We start from the raw sequence: 19,618 nt of genomic DNA, 5'->3' as shown, positions 1-19,618 counted from the left end.
ATACAACTTAATATTGGAAATCGTACTATTGTTCAAGTTTACGTTGAAGGTTAGGTCAAATGTTCCACCTTTACAATACCAAGATTCTTTATTAACTAAATATTTACATGATTTTTAAATATATCGGGACATGTTTCGTCTACCTTGTAGACATCATCAGCCGTAAAAACCCTTGAGAAAAAGCTACAAGGACAAAGTAACACATTAAAACAATTCGGATAACCGAATATGTTATTTAAAATGGTGAAGAATTCAGAACTGTTTTGAGCACAGCACTTAAGAATACCGTTGACATTAAAATTAAAATTGTCCACATGGGATGCTTCAGTAAAAACTTTGCGTTAAAATTCTTCCTTTTTGTGTGTTACTTTGTCCTTGTCCTTGTAGCTTTTTCCCAAGGGTTTTTACGGCTGATGATGTCTACAAGGTAGACGAAACATGTCCCGATATATTTAAAAATCACGTAAATATTTAGTTAATAATATTGTGTGATCAAAAAGGAAGAATTTTAACGCAAAGTTTTTACTGAATCATCCCATGTGGACAATTTTCATTTTAATGTCAACAGTATTCTTAAGTGCTGTGCTCAAAACAGTTCTGAATTCTTCACCATTTTAAATGACATATTCGGTTATCCGAATTGTTTTAATGTGTTACTTTGTCCTTGTCCTTGTAGCTTTTTCTCAAGGGTTTTTACGGCTGATGATGTCTACAAGGTAGACGAAACATGTCCCGATATATTTAAAAATCATGTAAATATTTAGTTAATAAAGAATCTTGGTATTGTAAAGGTGGAACATTTGACCTAACCTTCAACGTATACTCACGACAATACGGGCTTTATAATTAAGTTTATTTTATGTAATAATAACTATTGTTCAAGTTATCGTATGTGCCCATACTTATTGTACAGGTTGGCCTCATTCATAGTTTCCCCACTCACTGATGTATAACATGTTAGGTTAATGAGAAGCCAATGTACATAAGTCTTTACAATAGGAAATACTAACTCACCTTACAAACATCGTGTCCACCTGTGCAATCATGGCACAGAACATCCACTAAACGTTCCCCAAGTCCTTTGAGAACTTCCAAACATGATTGTCGAGACTGGCTGGTTTCCGCCATGGGAGCACGGATCTCAGAACTGTCCAAGCGGCTAACATAGAGGCTTCCCATGATGCTAACATCCCTTCTGTACTTGTCTGTACCACCAACTAGAGCAACCTGCATGAAGTTTAGAAGTGCAGCATACAAGTTGGCTCTCAACTTCTGAGATGACGCACCTGAAAAATATAGAACAAAGCTACCATAAGATAATTCAGGGGCATTCGCACCGGAGTTAGGGCAACCTATTATTGTTTTCAGCCCCAACATACAGAGTCAGTATTCAGTCTGGTAGCCCCTCTCTTGTTTGTATCAGCAATCATCTTGCCACCTACATATCTGTTAATCTCTTCAGCTTCTTCCTTGCTGATATCACTTTAGTCTGGAGATGCTAACTTTCATAACATAGTCGCTGCAACTCTTTTCAAGCATCAAGATATCAGATTGATCCAAGGCTTTCAGCACAGTCTGTCAATAAGACCAAACTGCTTACTACATTTCCTCTTCCAAGTGAATCCCCTCTCTGCCATTTTATACCTGCCAGTAAATGATCTATCTACACCATGAACAACCCCCATAACTACTTTGAACTAAGAACTCATCCCACCATCAATTTTCGCTGCAATCCAACTGTTAAAATAAATGAATTTGACTTTAACAACCTACCCCTAACCCCATAATCCCTCAGTATAGTTACATCTTTTCTCTTGGTACACTCGTCATACCGGGCGAGTTGGCCGTGCGGTTAGGGGTGTGCATTACATGTTATAATTCTCATATTTTGGCCCGTATTGAATTGTACTAAAAAGTCAAAGAAATATTAATGTTTATTTATGTTTATTTTATGTACTGAATAGGTGGAATAAATAAACATTAATATTTCTTAGACTTTATAGGGGTGTGCAGCCGTCAGCTTGCATCCGGGAGATAGTGGGATCGAACCCCACTGTTGGCAGCCTTGAAGATGGTTTTCCATGTTTTCCCATTTTCACACCAGGCAAATGCCGGGGCTGAACCTTAATTAAGGCAGCAGCAGCTTCCTTCCCACTTCTAGCCCTTTCCTACCTCATCGTCGCCATAAGACATATCTGTGTTGGTGGAATGTAGAGCAAATTGTAAAAAGCACTTGTCATATGTCTTCTCTGGATTTATGACACATTGTATACTCCCCAAATAGTGTTCTTCAATTACAACAAAAGTCTCTTTGTAGGCCACAATTGTTTATAGTCTCATTGATGGAAAAAAAAACAAAAAACAAAAAAAAAAACAACACTATCAGAATGTTGGCCAACTTGGTAGGAGAGGTGGTAGTGTACAATTTCCAATCACTAGACTGAGTGCCAAAACCCTGGATTCTATTTCAAACCTCTCTGCAGTGTTCATATGGAGTGATGGCATATGATGCTGTGGCATTGAATAGGGACATTAAGCCTTGAGCAGACCTGTTGGTGTTATTTGACAGGAGTAACCCAAGTGCTGACAGCGGGTTTCACCCTCTCTCTACCTGATTATCATCATCAATAACACAAAGAAAGGAATTTATATCTGACGTGATGAACAGTGCACCTGTCTATGACGTAGGAAACAAATTGTGCAATGTATCACAAGATCACGCATGAGAGCTGCACATAAGATGCCACAAGGGCAGCTGGTTTTGGTTCTTGTTGTTGCTTAACATCAGAATTAATCTTCTTTTATAAATTTCAAGGGAACCAAAGATACTGGTGTAAATAAATGTAAACCAGGGGAAACAACATACAGTATATGTAAAAATGCTCTGGAAAAAGAGGGAAATATTACACAAGTGCATATTATTAATTTATAGAGTATTTCAATCTTAATCCTATTACTTACCTCAAATAAAGGTCCAAAGTAAATTAACTGTTGATACTACACTACCTTTGTAATTCTGCTCATCAACTGACTAAGAGAAGAGTACCAGTAGGTAGTTGAAATATTATATATTCTTTTAATCTGGTGGCCATGATCGTTAAGGCGCTGAAGTCTAAAAACGGTCTAACACCGAGGTTAGCCGGTTCGAGTCCCGTTGGTCGAAAAAATTTTCACCATCAGAATGTTGGCCGGCAGGGTAGGGGAGGTGGTGGTATACAATTTCTAATCACTAGATTGCGTGCCAAAAGCCTGGATTAAATTCCAAACCTCTCCGCAGTGCTCATATGGAGTGAGGGCATATGACGCTGTTGATGGTGATTCGTCCGTCGGATGGGGACGTTAAGCCTTGAGCAGACCCCTTGGTGCTATTCGACAGGAGTAGGCTATGTGCCGGCACCGGGTTTCACCCTCTCCCTACTATCATATGTCACGTCATTCATTTCATCTCTCATTAACTCCTCTGATGAGGTTGACGTCAGGAAGGGCATCCGGTCATAAAAAACCGCCACGACAAATTCATCTCACCTCATACCCGACCCCGTAGGGAAACGGGACAAGGGTTGGACAAACAAACAAACAAACTTTTAATCTGGTTATCCTTTTTTTTGCTAGTGGCTGTGGCTTTATGTTGCACCGACACAGGCAAGTCTTATGGCGACGATGGGATAGGAAAGGCCTAGGAATTGGAAGGAAGTGGCTGTTAATTAAGGTACAGCCACAACATTTGCCTGGTGTGAAAATGGGAAACCATGGAAAAGCAATTTTCAGGGCTGCTGACAGTGGGATTCGAACCCACTATCTCCCGGATGCAAGCTCACAGACGCGCGCCCCTAACCGTATGGCCAACGTGCCCGGTGGTTATCTTTCTTAGAAAGGCTACAGAATTATCTAAGATGTAACACATTTTCATTCTCTGGATGGAATATTTTAATTACTGCTATGCCTTATTCACCTTGCTTGTTTGAGATCGTCTTACTCACTTCCTCGCTTGTGAAGATTGTAATTCTTTCTATCACTTTCCTCTCCTCTAATTTTGGTCTGGTTTCCTTTATACACCTCTCATATGATTCTCCCAGGTCTCCATGGGCATGTCTGCAGGGAATCGCGGCTGCCTTGGTCTAAGTGGCTTATAAGGGTTCTTCTCAGCAACCTTTACATGCATTTCATCTGCCTTTGCTCTAAATTCCCCGCTTTTTCAGCATTAGTAGCGCCTTGAATTTCTTACTTGCTGTCTGCTAGCAAATTCAGGCCACTTTTGTCTTTCGTTCTTCTAGCTATGTACAAGTGTAATTTGCCTTTCAAGGTAAAACTCCTTGTCAAACCATTTTTGTGCTTCATAAAGGACAAGGGGACACAAACAAGCCAGAATCTTACAGAGGTATAATCCTAGAATCGGTGGCATTTCAAATACTCACCAACGTATTAGCACAGAAAATAAGTAACCTGATGGAACCACTGTTACCTGATGAATATTTTGGATTCCAGAAAGTGAGATCCACCCTGATAGCGGCGAGCTGTCTGCTAAAGGACATACAAGAACACAAGCCCACGGGATTTATGAAACATTGAGTGAGAACATAGTCAAGGTCAACAGCAAGGATAGGATAGTGCTAATAGGCGATTTCAATGCGAGAGTTCGAAATAGAACTGAAATATACGAAAGGGTGATTCATAAATGTGGGGAAAGTATGCTCATAGGAATGGGAAGCATTTGCTGGATTTCTATGCTAGGATGGACCCCTGTTAGGAATATACAGGTTTTCTGGGGATTTTTCGATGACAGAGACGGTGCCAGAGACTATTCTCATTTTAGATCCCGTACTGAAAATCAACTGAAAGGAGAATAATAATTGTACCGGGCGGTACACCTCCACGCCGCTTATTTAAACTTTGCGCCAGTTGAAACTCCCCTACTGGGAGAAGTCTGAACTTTGTCTTATGTGTTAATTTTCAAGTTACCCTGAAGATGCCACTACTTGGAAATTTTGAAGTTTCTGAACTGTGTTGTTTTCGATGTATTTTTGTTTTGCTTGTAGTAAGAAGTGTGAACATTCTCTTCTAGAGGACACTACTGAAGAACTACAACGGTGCACCCTAGTGCGAAGTGAAAGAACTGTTTTTGTTGAGAAAATTTAATTTCAAAAGTTTGTTCTTTGCTAAATTTCTTTCAGTCATTGTTTAAGTTGGCAATATTAACCCTTTCTTTCCCCTTGTTTTGAATTTAGCCAATCCCGAATTTCTCGAATTAATTTTCAACCAATAATATGTTTCTTCTTCGTATTGTGTAGGGGGTTTCTTGGTGAACCAATAAAATCCTTGTGGGAGGGTGTTCTCATTCCAAAAACGCCTCGAACTTTCCGCGAGAGTATATAAACCGCTGATTTTCGGGTCTTGGTGCCACTTCAGTACCATCTTTCAGTGTGTAAAGTACATAGCAGGGGGCGGGAAGCGCCTCTTTCTTCGGGGAGCAGTTCAACACCAAGGTAATGGCCTTTTAATAACTTCTTTTCTTGCTAGCTCAGCAGTTTAACTCTCGGGACGGGTCCAAAGCGTTTCTACCATGTAACTTTCCCTAAAATGTAAAGACTCTTAGCCTCTATTCTCTTTCAAAACTACATATTGGGATAGAGAGTGCTTAACCCTCTCGATCTCCCACTCATATTGTTCTGAGGTGAACTTATTTTTCTCAACCGATTCCGTAACAGTAATGTAAATTGCTCCTTTCTTAAGTCACCTCTTTAGTATGGGATTAGCCCTTGCATTAGCGGCCTAGTGCCAGATTAGGGTTTTAAACAAGTGTATTAGGAGTGCAGATCGCCTCCTCTCAATTGTTATTTTAGAGGTCAAGTAATTAACCTTTTTCTCACTTAATAGACCTCAGTAGGTTGGGTATGTTACCCTTGTGTATATGTCCTTAGAGGACAACTTGAAGGTGGAGTTTGGTGTGGCCTTTGATAGGCTTAAAGTTGAGAGCGAGTGGCTCTTTTTCGAAAATTGAGTGTTGTATGCCTCGAGGAGGCTTTCCTGTGTAATTTGGAGCAAGTGCTCCTGGGCTTGATTGGGGTCTTCTGCCCCTTTGTTGAATTCTGTATATCGTAAAGTTGGGCTAATTGCTCAGAATTGTGTGTCTGGCTCTCGGAGCCCAAATCCTGTAATTGTACATTCTCGTTTAGTGGTTTTGCTACTCTGGACCTGCCATTATTGTTATTTCTTGTTTTCTGCTAAGAAAATATAACCTTGTTAAATTTTAAATTCACTTTAATTTCGTAGCCTGAGACCTGTTCACCCCCCGCACCTTCTTTTACCTCTAACTACCACGGAAATCTCTGTAACAAGTGGTAGCAGAGCGTGGTTGAATGGGTCTCAATTTAGCCCCTTTTGACGGCTAAACATTGTTTTGATTCGAACTCTAACAATTTTCTCAGTTGCTGGAATTTTTAAATTTTCCTTTTTCAAAATTGTTCTGTCATCATGCCCGGCCCTCGCGATGTTCTCCATCTTAACTATTTGCGCAAGGAGGAGTTGATCTATGAATTGACTATTAGAAATGTGCAATCTGGAGGCACGGTTGCGGTAGACACAAACAAGTTTAGAGAGTCCCTTGATTTGCCCATTTCCATCCCCACTTTGGGAGAGAAAGAAATTCACGACTCTCTTTCCACGATCATCGAGAATATTACTGGGCTAGCATCTGTAGTTAGTTTTTTTGACGAAAATGATCCTTCTCCTAATCAAATTAAGCGTGTGCAAGCCAGGCTATTTCATTTTTCAAATAGAGTTAACGATCTGTTGTCTCTGAAGTTGAATGACGTTCAGAGGAAGGAAGCTAGTACGGTGCTTGAAAATATTTCTGAATTATCTAATAAGGTAACTCAATTGTTAACTGGGGAAGTTCCTCCCAAAATCGATCAACCCACCACGGTGAATGTAGGTAGTGAGGAAGAGCCTCCTAAGGGAGAAGTCAATAGGATAACCGTTGGAACTCAAACGATCTCTGCCCCATTGGACAACGAGTCTGAACGCCGTGCATCGTTGAATAATGTACGTTCTGAATTAACTTCTTTGCCACTGAAACCTTTACCTACTATATCACCTGGGTTCAGCAGCTTGCCTCATCCATTGGCAATGTTGCTCAAAGGTATCTCGAAGTTTTCGGTTAACACTACCAGTGAAGTTATTTCTTTCTTAAGGTTTTTAGTTGAATTTCAGGATCATGCCCTTGTTTTTTCTCTTTCTCCATGTCAGATTTTGCAAATCATCTATCCCTATGCAATAGGTATTCTCTCAGACAAAATAGTAAGAGCCATTGCCGAGCAATCATCTATTGAAGACTTCCACGCCCACTTGCTAGCTAACTTCATCCCGGCTAGGGCAAGGTCATCTCTGATTCAGAAGTACTATTATCGAGTACAGAGATTGGATGAAACTCTGGCTGATTTCATACAAGACATTAAGTTTTATACTAGGGTTTTTGCTCTTCATTTTCCTGAAGATCAGATTGTACAGGCTATTGTAGAAGGAATTTCACCATCCTATAGGTCATATTTGTGTTTCGCGGCGTGCCCGCAAACCTTCTCTGAACTTGAAGCATTGGCCGTCTCAGCGGAAGGAGTTAGATACGCCGATTCCTTGCGTGTCGCGAAAGAACCCCCTCCTTTGTTTAGTAATACACGGCCTCCACCTCGCCGATCAGTCACACCTCGTAAATGTTACGCTTGCGGGTCGCCTGACCATCTTCGAAACAAGTGTCCATCGATCAAATCTAGTAGGGCAAATAATGGAGCTGGCTCATCACAAGGCTGTTTTAAATGTGGGGCTTTCTGACATATCACCAAGAATTGCCCAAATTCAAATAGCACCCCCTCCTGCTCAACTTCTGGTGCAACTTCCACCAATGTCACTAATAATAAGTGACTAGCGGCTTCGGCTGAGTCGACTAATCCATCTTTCCGAGGCTCAGCCCCTGGTAAACAGATCGAAACTTCAGGGAACGTTCAATTTGCAAATCCATCTTTTGAATGCCCCAAAGAGTGCCTTAGGATTGCGGCGGATACCCCTGCACTGGTCCCCTTTCTCAAAATTGAGTTAAATAATGAGCCTATAACAGCCCTATTAGATTCAGGCAGTGTTTGTTCTATTATTTCGGCTGAATGGTATGCAAAATTGAAATCTGTTTGTAAACTTCCTGACTATTGTTCCTCTTCGATCCAATATGTTTCGGCTAATTCATCTCCCTTAGAAATTCTAGGTTCTTTACAGGTCAAAATTCGTATTTTTAAATTTACATGGAAAATCAAACTGTTTGTGGCTAAGCACTTGTCTTGCCCCATCATACTGGGAGCGGACTTCATTTCTCACACTGGTCTTGTGCTCGATCTTCAGAGTAAGTCGTGCACATTCAAATTTGCTTCCAATTATAAAATCCCCTTGTTAAAATGTAATTCTGCGTCATGTTCATCTATTTCGCCTACCCAGGATGAGATGTTGTTAGACCTTAGACATCTACCTGAGGAGCAGGCTGATAGTATTCGTAAGTTGTGTCAGTAGTTTCCAGAGGTGTTCTCTGATACTCTTGGTGTTACTGACCTTATCGAATACAAAATTGAGGTCACGGATTCGATTCCTGTCCGTTTTCCACCATATAGGCTATCTCCACCTAAAATGAAGGCTCTGAAAGAAATCATCGATCAGATGTTGAAGGATGGTATTATTAGGCCCTCTAAGTCGGCGTATTCTTCGCCTATTTTTCTAGTCCTGAAACCCCAAGGGGGCTTCAGGCCTGTCATTGATTATAGGGCTCTCAATCGGAAGGTGGTGTTACAATCTGTGCCCCTTCCCGACCTTCATTCTTGTTTTTCATGGTTCCGTAAGGCCAAGTTCTTCACCATCTTGGATTTGAATCAGGCCTACAATCAAATTCCCCGGGCCGAAGAGTCTAAACATCTTACAGCGTTTGCCACGGATTGGAATTTGTATGAATACAACCGCGTGCCTTTTGGGCTCCCCACGGGAGCAGCTGTACTCACTAGGCTGCTAGATAGGGTCTTCTCCGACATCAAATTTGAGTACTTGTATCACTACTTGGATGATGTCGTCGTATTTTCGGAGACCTTTGAAGAACATCTAGATCATCTGCGAGAAGTTCTCAATCGCCTTCGTAAGGCTGGGTTAACTGTCAAGTTGTCCAAGGTTGCCTTTGCTAAGCCCTCTATGTCATTCCTAGGGCATATTGTGTCATGAATCACATAAATTTACTCCAGCGTCTTTGATGTTCAAGTTTGTTCCCATCACGCCGCTCTCTAACCTCTGGTCTCTGAGCGACATTCTACCCGAGACAATAGACCCGGACAATATTAAAGATCTTTGGAAGAAGGCTAAAGCCAATCTTAAAGTGTCTCATGAAAAGGTTAGGGAAAGATATGATCGTGGACGGAGACCCACCAATTTGAAGGTAGGTGACCAGGTGATGGTCAAGAACTTTGTTCCCGCGGGCAAGCTTGCCCCCAGATTTCATGGGCCGTGTATCATTCTCGATTTCCTTACGCCGGTTACGTTGTTATTAAGTAACCCAGCCACCGAGAGGATATTTAGGGTTCACCTGTCACAGGTGAAACCGGTGTAATTTCTGTGTTAACTTGCTTCATATTATTTTGAAAGGAATATGAAGGTTATATTTTTTTTTGAGTTTTCACTTTTAAGGCATTCTGCCCCTTCTATAATATTTTGTTTTATATGTAAGCATTTTGTAAAACCTTCCCCGAACCGTTAAACTGCCATTCTGTCCTTGCCACGGCCATTACCACGCTCCCGCCTCCTGCTCCACACACACTGTGGCTTGCTTATATAAAATGCCATGGATATCTGCACGCCGCTGGCCCCTCAACCTCTCCACAAAGCCTGTGCCCTCAAAAAATGATGATGGTCCAACAAAATTCTGCCGCCTAGCTTTAATGTTTCAGTGCCCCCGCAGCCGGGCGGCGCCGTGCCGCAACTGGGATAAAGGAAGGGCCCCCTCTACTCCAGCGAGGACGACAGGTGCACGGCGAGCCGGAGCCCTCCTCCCGGCCAAGGCTGATGAGCGGCGCACAACCTGTAACTGGCCCGCGACCTGCATGTTCACCGCGGGCGCGGCGTGCTCCAACACCACTGCTCCTCTCATAGTGCGGGCGAGCGGTATCTCAGGGTACTTGAGGGGTCCGAGCGGCCGCCTTTGGACGCAAGCTGCAACGGCCGGTCTGGCCATCCAACTTAATCAACATCGAAATATTTAATCAACTACATGGACTTTTACTATCAGCAATTACTACACTTGGGAATTCAACAGCAATATTTGGTGGACTTTGAAAATTTTTCTTCACTTTCAAGTATTAAAAGTTTTTCTTCTGAATTCAACTTCTACAAACATAAAGACATTACTTCAGCAGTTACTACGAGAATTTTTGGAACTGGATCAAATCAAATTTTCACTATTTTGATAAATGCTTCTGCAATTAATCTCCATAGCAACATCATAACTTGGACCTTGTTTTCAAACAAAAGTGTATGTTCTTCCGTGTTACCCCCTTGGAGGAACTTTTGGGGGGGGAGGTCTGTACCGGGCGGTACACCTCCACGCCGCTTATTTAAACTTTGCGCCAGTTGAAACTCCCCTACTGGGAGAAGTCTGAACTTTGTCTTATGTGTTAATTTTCAAGTTACCCTGAAGATGCCACTACTTGGAAATTTTGAAGTTTCTGAACTGTGTTGTTTTCGATGTATTTTTGTTTTGCTTGTAGTAAGAAGTGTGAACATTCTCTTCTAGAGGACACTACTGAAGAACTACAATGGTGCACCCTAGTGCGAAGTGAAAGAACTGTTTTTGTTGAGAAAATTTAATTTCAAAAGTTTGTTCTTTGCTAAATTTCTTTCAGTCATTGTTTAAGTTGGCAATATTAACCCTTTCTTTCCCCTTGTTTTGAATTTAGCCAATCCCGAATTTCTCGAATTAATTTTCAACCAATAATATGTTTCTTCTTCGTATTGTGTAGGGGGTTTCTTGGTGAACCAATAAAATCCTTGTGGGAGGGTGTTCTCATTCCAAAAACGCTTCGAACTTTCCGCGAGAGTATATCAACTGCTGATTTTCGGGTCTCGGTGCCACTTCAGTACCATCTTTCAGTGTGTAAAGTACATAGCAGGGGGCGGGAAGCGCCTCTTTCTTCGGGGAGCAGTTCAACACCAAGGTAATGGCCTTTTAATAACTTCTTTTCTTGCTAGCTCAGCAGTTTAACTCTCGGGACGGGTCCAAAGCGTTTCTACCATGTAACTTTCCCTAAAATGTAAAGACTCTTAGCCTCTATTCTCTTTCAAAACTACATATTGGGATAGAGAGTGCTTAACCCTCTCGATCTCCCACTCATATTGTTCTGAGGTGAACTTATTTTTCTCAACCGATTCCGTAACAGTAATGTAAATTGTTTCTTTCTTAAGTCACCTCTTTAGTATGGGATTAGCCCTTGCATTAGCGGCCTAGTGCCAGATTAGGGTTTTAAACATGTGTTTTTTTTTTTTTGCTAGTGGCTTTACGTCGCACCGACACAGATAGGTCTTATGGCGACGAGTAAACAAGTGTATTAGGAGTGCAGATCGCCTCCTCTCAATTGTTATTTTAGAGGTCAAGTAATTAACCTTTTTCTCACTTAATAGACCTCAGTAGGTTGGGTATGTTACCCCTGTGTATATATCCTTAGAGGACAACTTGAAGGTGGAGTTTGGTGTGGCCTTTGATAGGCTTAAAGTTGAGAGCGAGTGGCTCTTTTTCGAAAATTGAGTGTTGTATGCCTCGAGGAGGCTTTCCTGTGTAATTTGGAGCAAGTGCTCCTGGGCTTGATTGGGGTCTTCTGCCCCTTTGTTGAATTCTGTATATCGTAAAGTTGGGCTAATTGCTCAGAATTGTGTGTCTGGCTCTCGGAGCCCAAATCCTGTAATTGTACATTCTCGTTTAGTGGTTTTGCTACTCTGTACCTGCCATTATTGTTATTTCTTGTTTTTTGCTAAGAAAATATAACCTTGTTAAATTTTAAATTCACTTTAATTTCGTAGCCTGAGACCTGTTCACCCCCCGCACCTTCTTTTACCTCTAACTACCACGGAAAACTCCGTAACAATAATAATAACAACAACAACAACAACAACAATAATAATAAATTAATAACAAGTTAAGTGTTGAATAGGTGAAAAACAAAGTTTAATTATTCTCCTTTCAGTACTACGGTGCCAATCTAACAATCCAAAGTTCCAGAGCTGGAATGACCAGGCCGCAGACAGCCATGAACACTTCTCTGCCATTATTGTGTTAAATATGCACACTTCTCATTCCAATCAGTGACTCCGAGTAGGGATTGAATAGCTCGAACGCTATGATGAACTAGTGAGTTACGTACCGGTAGTATTGGAAAATTTATGAAACAGACGAATGGCATGCTAAAGAAGAAAGTTATCCAACTCACCAGCTACTTCCCGCCAGTATTTAGGAAGACTTACACTCGCACGACTGGGCGAGTTGGCTGTGTGGTTAGGGGCGTGCAGCTGTAAGCTTGCATCCGGGAGATATGGATTCGAACTCCACTGTCGGCACCCTTGAAGATGTTATTGCATGGATTCCCAATTTCACACCAGGCAAATGCTGGGGCTATACCTTAATTGAATCGATTATTTCAGAAACCAGTCAAACGCCAAGTCTGTCATTTTTGGGAAAATGATAAAAACTGTCTAGCATTAGACAAAATGTTATGGTAGGGGTTTTAATATTTTAGCTTTAAAGTATATCATATTTTAATACTTTCTATCGAAGGAAAATATTTTGTGCTTATTAACTTTGCTGTAAAAAAATTCGAAAAATTTTCCACTTAACTGGTTTCTGAAATAAACGAGTGTTGCAAACATATTTTTATGGGATATTTCTTGAATTTTGAAAGGATTTTGTCATAAAACCCATATTTGTGATAATAGAAAATATTTTAATAGGTTTAGACTACATTGCTGATACAAATATAATTATTAAAAGGATGAAATCAGCAATTCCTGCTCATCATGACAGGATGTAATCAATCCTCAAACTCCACAGCACATTCTGTCTCTGTAGTAAGCCATTGTAAAATATTGTCATAAAAGTGTTCATATCCCATCAGGTAAGGTTTTAAGGCATTTAGATCACATATCTTCTTGATATTGATGGGCACATAAAGCAAACAGTAACAAAGAATAGCGTAAGACTCACACTGGGTACTTCCTTGCCTGAGTAAGAATTATAATCTTTCCCTTTTAACCTTGCATTCCGAATAATATTATGCGTGTGACTTTGTTTGTCTGCCACTCCTCGTTTCCTTTCAGATACAGGTTCGTCTCCTGAACTTTCAGACATATCACTACAATTATAAAAACACTGCACTAAACAAAAGAAACACTCTTTCAATCAGTTGTTCACAACACTACGAACATGCGATTCCATAAACAGAACAAGGATTCTGGATTCAGAGCAACAGCGCCAACCGGCAAGGTGCAGTACATCACAAAATGTACTAGCAGTTTACTGCAGAAACCACCCAAGCGGTGTCACTTAACTGGTTTCTGAACTAAAACACGAAATTCAACATAATGCCTGACCATTATAGGAGGACATTTCTTGACTGGTTTCAGCCTCAAAATGTGCGTATACTCTCTTAGTAACATATTCTGCATTTAACTCATTTTTTTCATTTATTGGCACTTGACTGCTTTCTGAAATAATCGATGCAATTAAGGCCAAGGCTGCTTCTTTCACACTCATAGCCCTTTCCTATCCCATCGTCCCCATAAGACCTAACTGTGTCTGTGCGACGTCAGGCAAATTTTTAAAAAATACTCGGAACACAGCAGTAATCCTATCTATCGGAGATGAGTGGCAACAGAAGACAAAGCACATCACAACAAACAATGATCAATGTAATGTTATTGTTGATCAATTTTATGAGCTTTCTACATTGTAGGCCTTCACATTTAGTTTTCTTTCGACTCTGTGATCTTAAGGCGTCTTATAAAATTATTTATAGCATAGACTGTGGTTCCTTATTCTCCAACTTTACATACCGATTTTCATTAAATCCTATCTACCCATTTTCTCGTGGCTTGATGCTGATATCGACTTGGTAACAAAAATCCAAATTCATTAATATCTCTGATCATAGCCGGTATGGTAACAATGTACAAGATATGAATGATCGAAAATATAATACTGTATAACTTTAGTTATGTAGTATTTATCGATACGACCACTAATAACATAATTATTTGGGAATTAAATTTTAGGCTACCCCTAAACTATCATTTCATTCAGCGTGAAAAAAATTATTTATGGCCTAGATTATAGTGACTTATTCTCCAACTTCGCATACCGATTTTCATTAAGATAGGACCTCTAATAAGACAAATATTTGAGAATTCCATTGTAGGCCTTCCCCTAAACTACCATTTTTCTCAGCGTGAATACAATTATTTATGGCCCAGATTGCAGCGACTTATTCCTCGACTTCCCCTACCAATTTTTGTTAAGACACAACCATTAATTACAAATATTTGAGAATTAAATTTTAGGCCTTTCCCTAAACTACCATTTCAGTCAGCGTAAATAGAATTATTTATGGCCTAGATTGTAGCGACTTATTACCCGACTTTATATACCGATTTTCATTGAATTCTCTTCAGCTGTTTTCTCGTGATGCGTGTACATACGTATATACGTACATACAGACAGAAATTACGGAAAAGTAAACAGTGCATTTCCTTGTTACAGTGGGCATAACTGATACATAAATACCATCCTTTTTAAATTCTGACCAACGTACAGACAAAACTCTTATTTTATATATAGAGAGATCATAATAAAATAAAAAGAAATAACATTGTAGTGCATTGTAAAGGTGGAGTCACTCAATTATTAAGACCTTCTATCTTGTTGAGGCTGACAATAGGGATAAATTTCGAAATTTATTTCTTATGATAAACTACACTGTCATAAAGCAGCAGGAATAGATGAAATTAGATCTGAAATGGTGAAGTATAGTAAGAAGACAGGGATGAAATGGCTTCATAGAGTAATAAGATTAGCATGGAGTGTTGGTGAGGTACCTTCAGATTGAACAAAAGCAGTAACTAAACTTATCTGTAAGCAAAGGAAGAGGAAGGATTGCAACAACTATCGAGGTGTCTCATTGATTAGCACACCAGGCAAAGCATTCACCGGCATCTTGGAAGGGAAGGTGCGATCAGTGGTTGAGAGGAAGTTGGAATAAAACTAGTGTGGTTTCAAACCACAGAGCGGCTGTCACGATCAGATTTTCAGTATGCGCCAGGTAATTGAAAAATGCTATGAGAGGAATAGACAGTTGTATTTATGTTTCGTAGATCTAGAAAAAGCATATGTCAGAGTACCAAGGGAAAAGATGTTCACCATACTGGGGGACTATGGAATTAAGGGTACATTATTAAAATCAATCAAAGGCATTTAAGTTGACAATTGGGCTGCAGTGAGAATTGATGGTAGAATGAGATCTTGGTTTGGGGTACTTAAGGGGATTTCACCTTTGTTGTTCGTAGCTTACATAGATCATCTGCTGAAAGGTATAAAGTGGCAGGGAGGGATTCAGTTAGGTGGAAATGTAGTAAGCAGTCTGGCCTATGCTGACAACTTGGTCTTAACTGCAAATTGTGCCAAAAGCCTGCAATCTAATATGTTGGAACTTGAAAATAGGTGCAAAGAGTATGGTGTGAAAATTAGCCTCTCAAAGACGAAATTGATGTCGGTAGGTAAGAAATCCAAGAGAAGTGAATGCCAGACTGGGGATGCAAAGCTGGAACAGGTAAATAATTTCAAGTATTTAGGATGTATGTTCTCTCAGGATGGTAGTAGAGTGAGATAGATTCAAGGTGCAGTAAAGCTAATGCAGTGAGCTTGCAGCTGCGATCAGCAGTATTCTGTAAGAAGGTCAGCTCCTGGATAAAACTATCTTTACATCGGTCTGTTTTCAGACAATCTTTGCTTTATGGGAGTTAAAGTTGGGTGGACTAAGGATATCTTATTCATAAGCTAGAAGTAAGAGACATGAAAGTAGTGAGAATGATTGCTGGTACAAACAGGTGGGAACAATGACAGGAGGGTACGAGGAATGAGGAGATAGAGGCTAAGTTAGGAATGAACCCGATGGGTGAAGCTGTAAGCATAAACTGGTTTTGTTGGCGGAGCATGGGAGGCGAATGGAGGAGGATAGGTTACTTAGGGACTTTGTTATGGAGGGTAAGAGAAGTAGAGGGAGACCAAGATGACGATGGTTATACTTAGTTTCTAACGATTTAAAGGTAAGAGGTATAGAACTAAACGAGACCACACAACTAGTTACAAACAGATGATTGTGGCGACGTTTAGTTAATTCACAGAGACTAGCAGACTGAACACTGAAAGGCATAATGGTCTATAATGATGATGTATGTATGTATATATAAGTCAATAGAGAGCAAAATGAAATTTATAAATTATTGTGATCTGGCTGCCTTGCATACATATATAGCTTGTTTTCTCAAAACTGTATTTTTTAAACCTTTTACATCATTACTGATGTACTGCACTGAGTAAATCAGAAGAGAAATCTTATAGAACTGATTCACAAAAGATGTTATTCTTGGTGGGGCCACACCTTACGCCATTTTCAGCTTATGACAATTATTGTAGAAGAATTCATTAATGGAAGGCAACCGCGAGGAACACCAGGATATACATATCTCGAGCAAATCCAAAAAGATACCGGAATGGGAAACCGTTGCACTGAAAAGGGCTGCAAACATACGTACAGCTTGGCATAATTTGGTGACAACAGACAAGTCTATGGACTGATTATTTGATGATGATGGTGATGATGATATAACTTCTGTAGTTTTCAAGATAATTCCATGATTGTCCTTCCTAGTGTTATCCAGGACCTCATTTTTTAACCAATTTTTAACACTAATTTGTTAAAAAATATTTTCTGATAAAAGTACGTCATAATTTCAAAGTTCTAGAAAAATTTCGTTTCCTTCCTCATTAACATCTTAACCAAAGAATAAAGAGATCATCTCAGAATGTTAAAAATCTCCAAGTAAGATGACTGCTTAGTGAGAATTTTAAAACGATAATTTTGAAAATGCAGCAATCAAGAACTAAGATTGCAAAATACATTTTTGTAGAGATTCAAATATAAGGCACAGTGAATTTAACTGTGATAGGGGTTATGATTTTAGATACTGCATTACAGGAAATCAATGAAACAAAAGGAAGTACCTTATACTATAGTAGAGGAGGAGGAGCCAGAAATGGTGTGAATACAGAAGAGTTGGTGGAAAGTATAAATGACACAATGATTAATCCTAGCTGGACCATGAGTGGAACTTTGTCCCACAAATTAAGCATTCCTTCTGAAACTCAAATATCCTTTGAGTAAGAAACATGAAATTACTAGTTATTGTCATTTAAGGTGTGTACTATCATCATTACATTGTTAGTTGTTTAACACATTACCTGGTGCAAATCTAATACATATACTAGTGATGCCTTTTTTATTTTTCTACAGGCGGAAAAATAGCCCTACAAACAAAGGTACACCTTCCACCAAGTCAACATTCACGCGTACCAACCACGTTTGTTTTCCTGTGGGCCCTCCCCATCTAGTTACTACAGGGTTCAACATCAAAGATACTAGCGCCTTGCAAATAAATACCAATGACCAGTAGGCCCTTGAATGTTAAAAAGTTCAGCATAGTAGCTGCAAAAATTCATATATATTCTGTTATAGCAAACCACATCACATATGAGTGTTCAGGTGGTTATTGCTGTTTGAGTCACCAGTCCATACACTGGTTTGATGCAGCTATCCATGCCATCCTATCCTGTGCTAACCTTGTAAATGTTGCATCCTACATCTGTTCTAATCTGCTTGTCATATTCGAACCTTGGTCTACCCCTGCCATTCTTACCACCTACACCTCTCTAAAAAACCAACTGCACAAGTCCTGCGTGTCTTAAGATGTGTCCTATCATTCTAACTCTTCTTCTGGTTAAATTTAGCCAAATTGATCTCCTCTCACAAATTCGATTCAGTAAATCTTCATTTTTGTGATTCGATCTATCCCTCTCACCTTCAGCAATCTTCTGTAACACTACATTCCAAAAGCTTCTATTCCCTTTCTTTCTGAGCTAGTTACCGTCCATGTTTCACTTCCATACAATGCCACATTCCAGACAAAAGTCTTCAAAAACATCTTTCTAATTCCTATATTAATGTTCAATGTGAGTATATTTCTTTTCTTACAAAAGCCTTCTTTGCTTGTGCTGGCCTGCATTTTATGTCCTCCTTACTTCTGCCATTGTTAGTTATCTTATTACCCAATTAACAATATTCATCTCCTTCCTTTAATACTTTGCGTTCGACTGCACTCCATTACTTTTGTTTTGGAATCATTTATTTTCATTTTGTACTTCTTACCCAAGATTCTGTCCTTACCATTCATCAATTTCTCCAGACCTTCTGCAGTCTCAGATAAATTAACAGTATCATCAGTAAATCTCAGGGTTTTGATTTCCTCTCCTTGGATTGTGATTACCTTCCCAAATTCTCCATTGATTTCATTTACTGCCTGTTCTGTATAAACACTGAAAAGAAAGAGAGAGAGAGAGAGAGAGAGAGAGAGGGGGGGGGGGGGTAGCGGCAGCAAACTGCAACCTTGCCTTACTCCTTTCAAGACTGCTGCTGTTTTTTCAACACTCTTGATTCTTAAAACTGCGGACTGATTTTTATACACATTGTAGATAATTCTTCGTTCTCAGTATCTGATCCTGATCACCTTTATCAAATGCCTTTCCAAGATTTATGAATGCCATGTATGTTGGCTTGCCCTTCTTAAGCCGATCCTCTACGACCAGTCGTAAAGTTAGGATTGCTTTGCGTGTTCCTACATTTCTTCTGAAGCCAAAGTGATCTTCTCCCAACTCCGTTTCAACTTGTCTTTCCATACTTCTGTAAACAATACACGTTAAAATTTTGCAGGCGTGAGATACTAAACTAATGGTGCGTTATTTTTCACACTTGTCAGCAACGGCTTTCTTGAGAACAGGTATAACATTCTGCTGAAAATCGGATAACATTTCTCCTGTCTCATACATCTTACACACTAAGGCCTGGTTTCATCAACACATGTTAGTACTTAACAAGGTGTTAAATCATTTTAACATACGATTTAAGAAAATTTGCGTTTCATCAACAAATGTTAACATTAACAAATGTTAAACTGCGTATTAAAGTTAACATCAGCCATTTCCAATGTTAAATGGCTAACATTAGCATTTAGCAGCCTGTTTCAAAATGGCTGCTGTGAATCTCGCTTTCGAGGCGGAATTGCTCTATTTAGATCTTTTACAAAACAATCCTGATCGAAGAAGAGTTCAGCGACGCCCATTGAAACCCTCGCGGACTTTGCCCGCGCCTCGTCCTTTTCTTTTATTGTCAAGCCATCTGTGCGCTTGCATTCAATAACTTATATATATTTACTAACTAATTCAATTAACAACTCTTTT

General features: G+C 39.8%; 1 protein-coding gene across 1 annotated transcript in view; it reads right to left on the bottom strand.

The window, feature by feature from the left end:
* Positions 1–19,618, bottom strand: part of Nup205 (nuclear pore complex protein Nup205) — a 676,487-nt gene that overhangs the window by 152,408 nt on the left and 504,461 nt on the right. The window contains exon 25 of the mRNA XM_067147168.2: positions 1,015–1,286. Within this exon, the coding sequence (XP_067003269.1) occupies positions 1,015–1,286 (272 nt within the window). The remainder of the gene's footprint in view (positions 1–1,014; positions 1,287–19,618) is intronic.

This window comes from Anabrus simplex, chromosome 5 (assembly GCF_040414725.1).
Source record: "Anabrus simplex isolate iqAnaSimp1 chromosome 5, ASM4041472v1, whole genome shotgun sequence".
In the NCBI taxonomy this organism is placed as follows: domain Eukaryota; kingdom Metazoa; phylum Arthropoda; class Insecta; order Orthoptera; family Tettigoniidae; genus Anabrus; species Anabrus simplex.
Note: the sequence above shows the minus strand (reverse complement) of the source record. Positions and strands in the feature narration are given on the sequence as shown.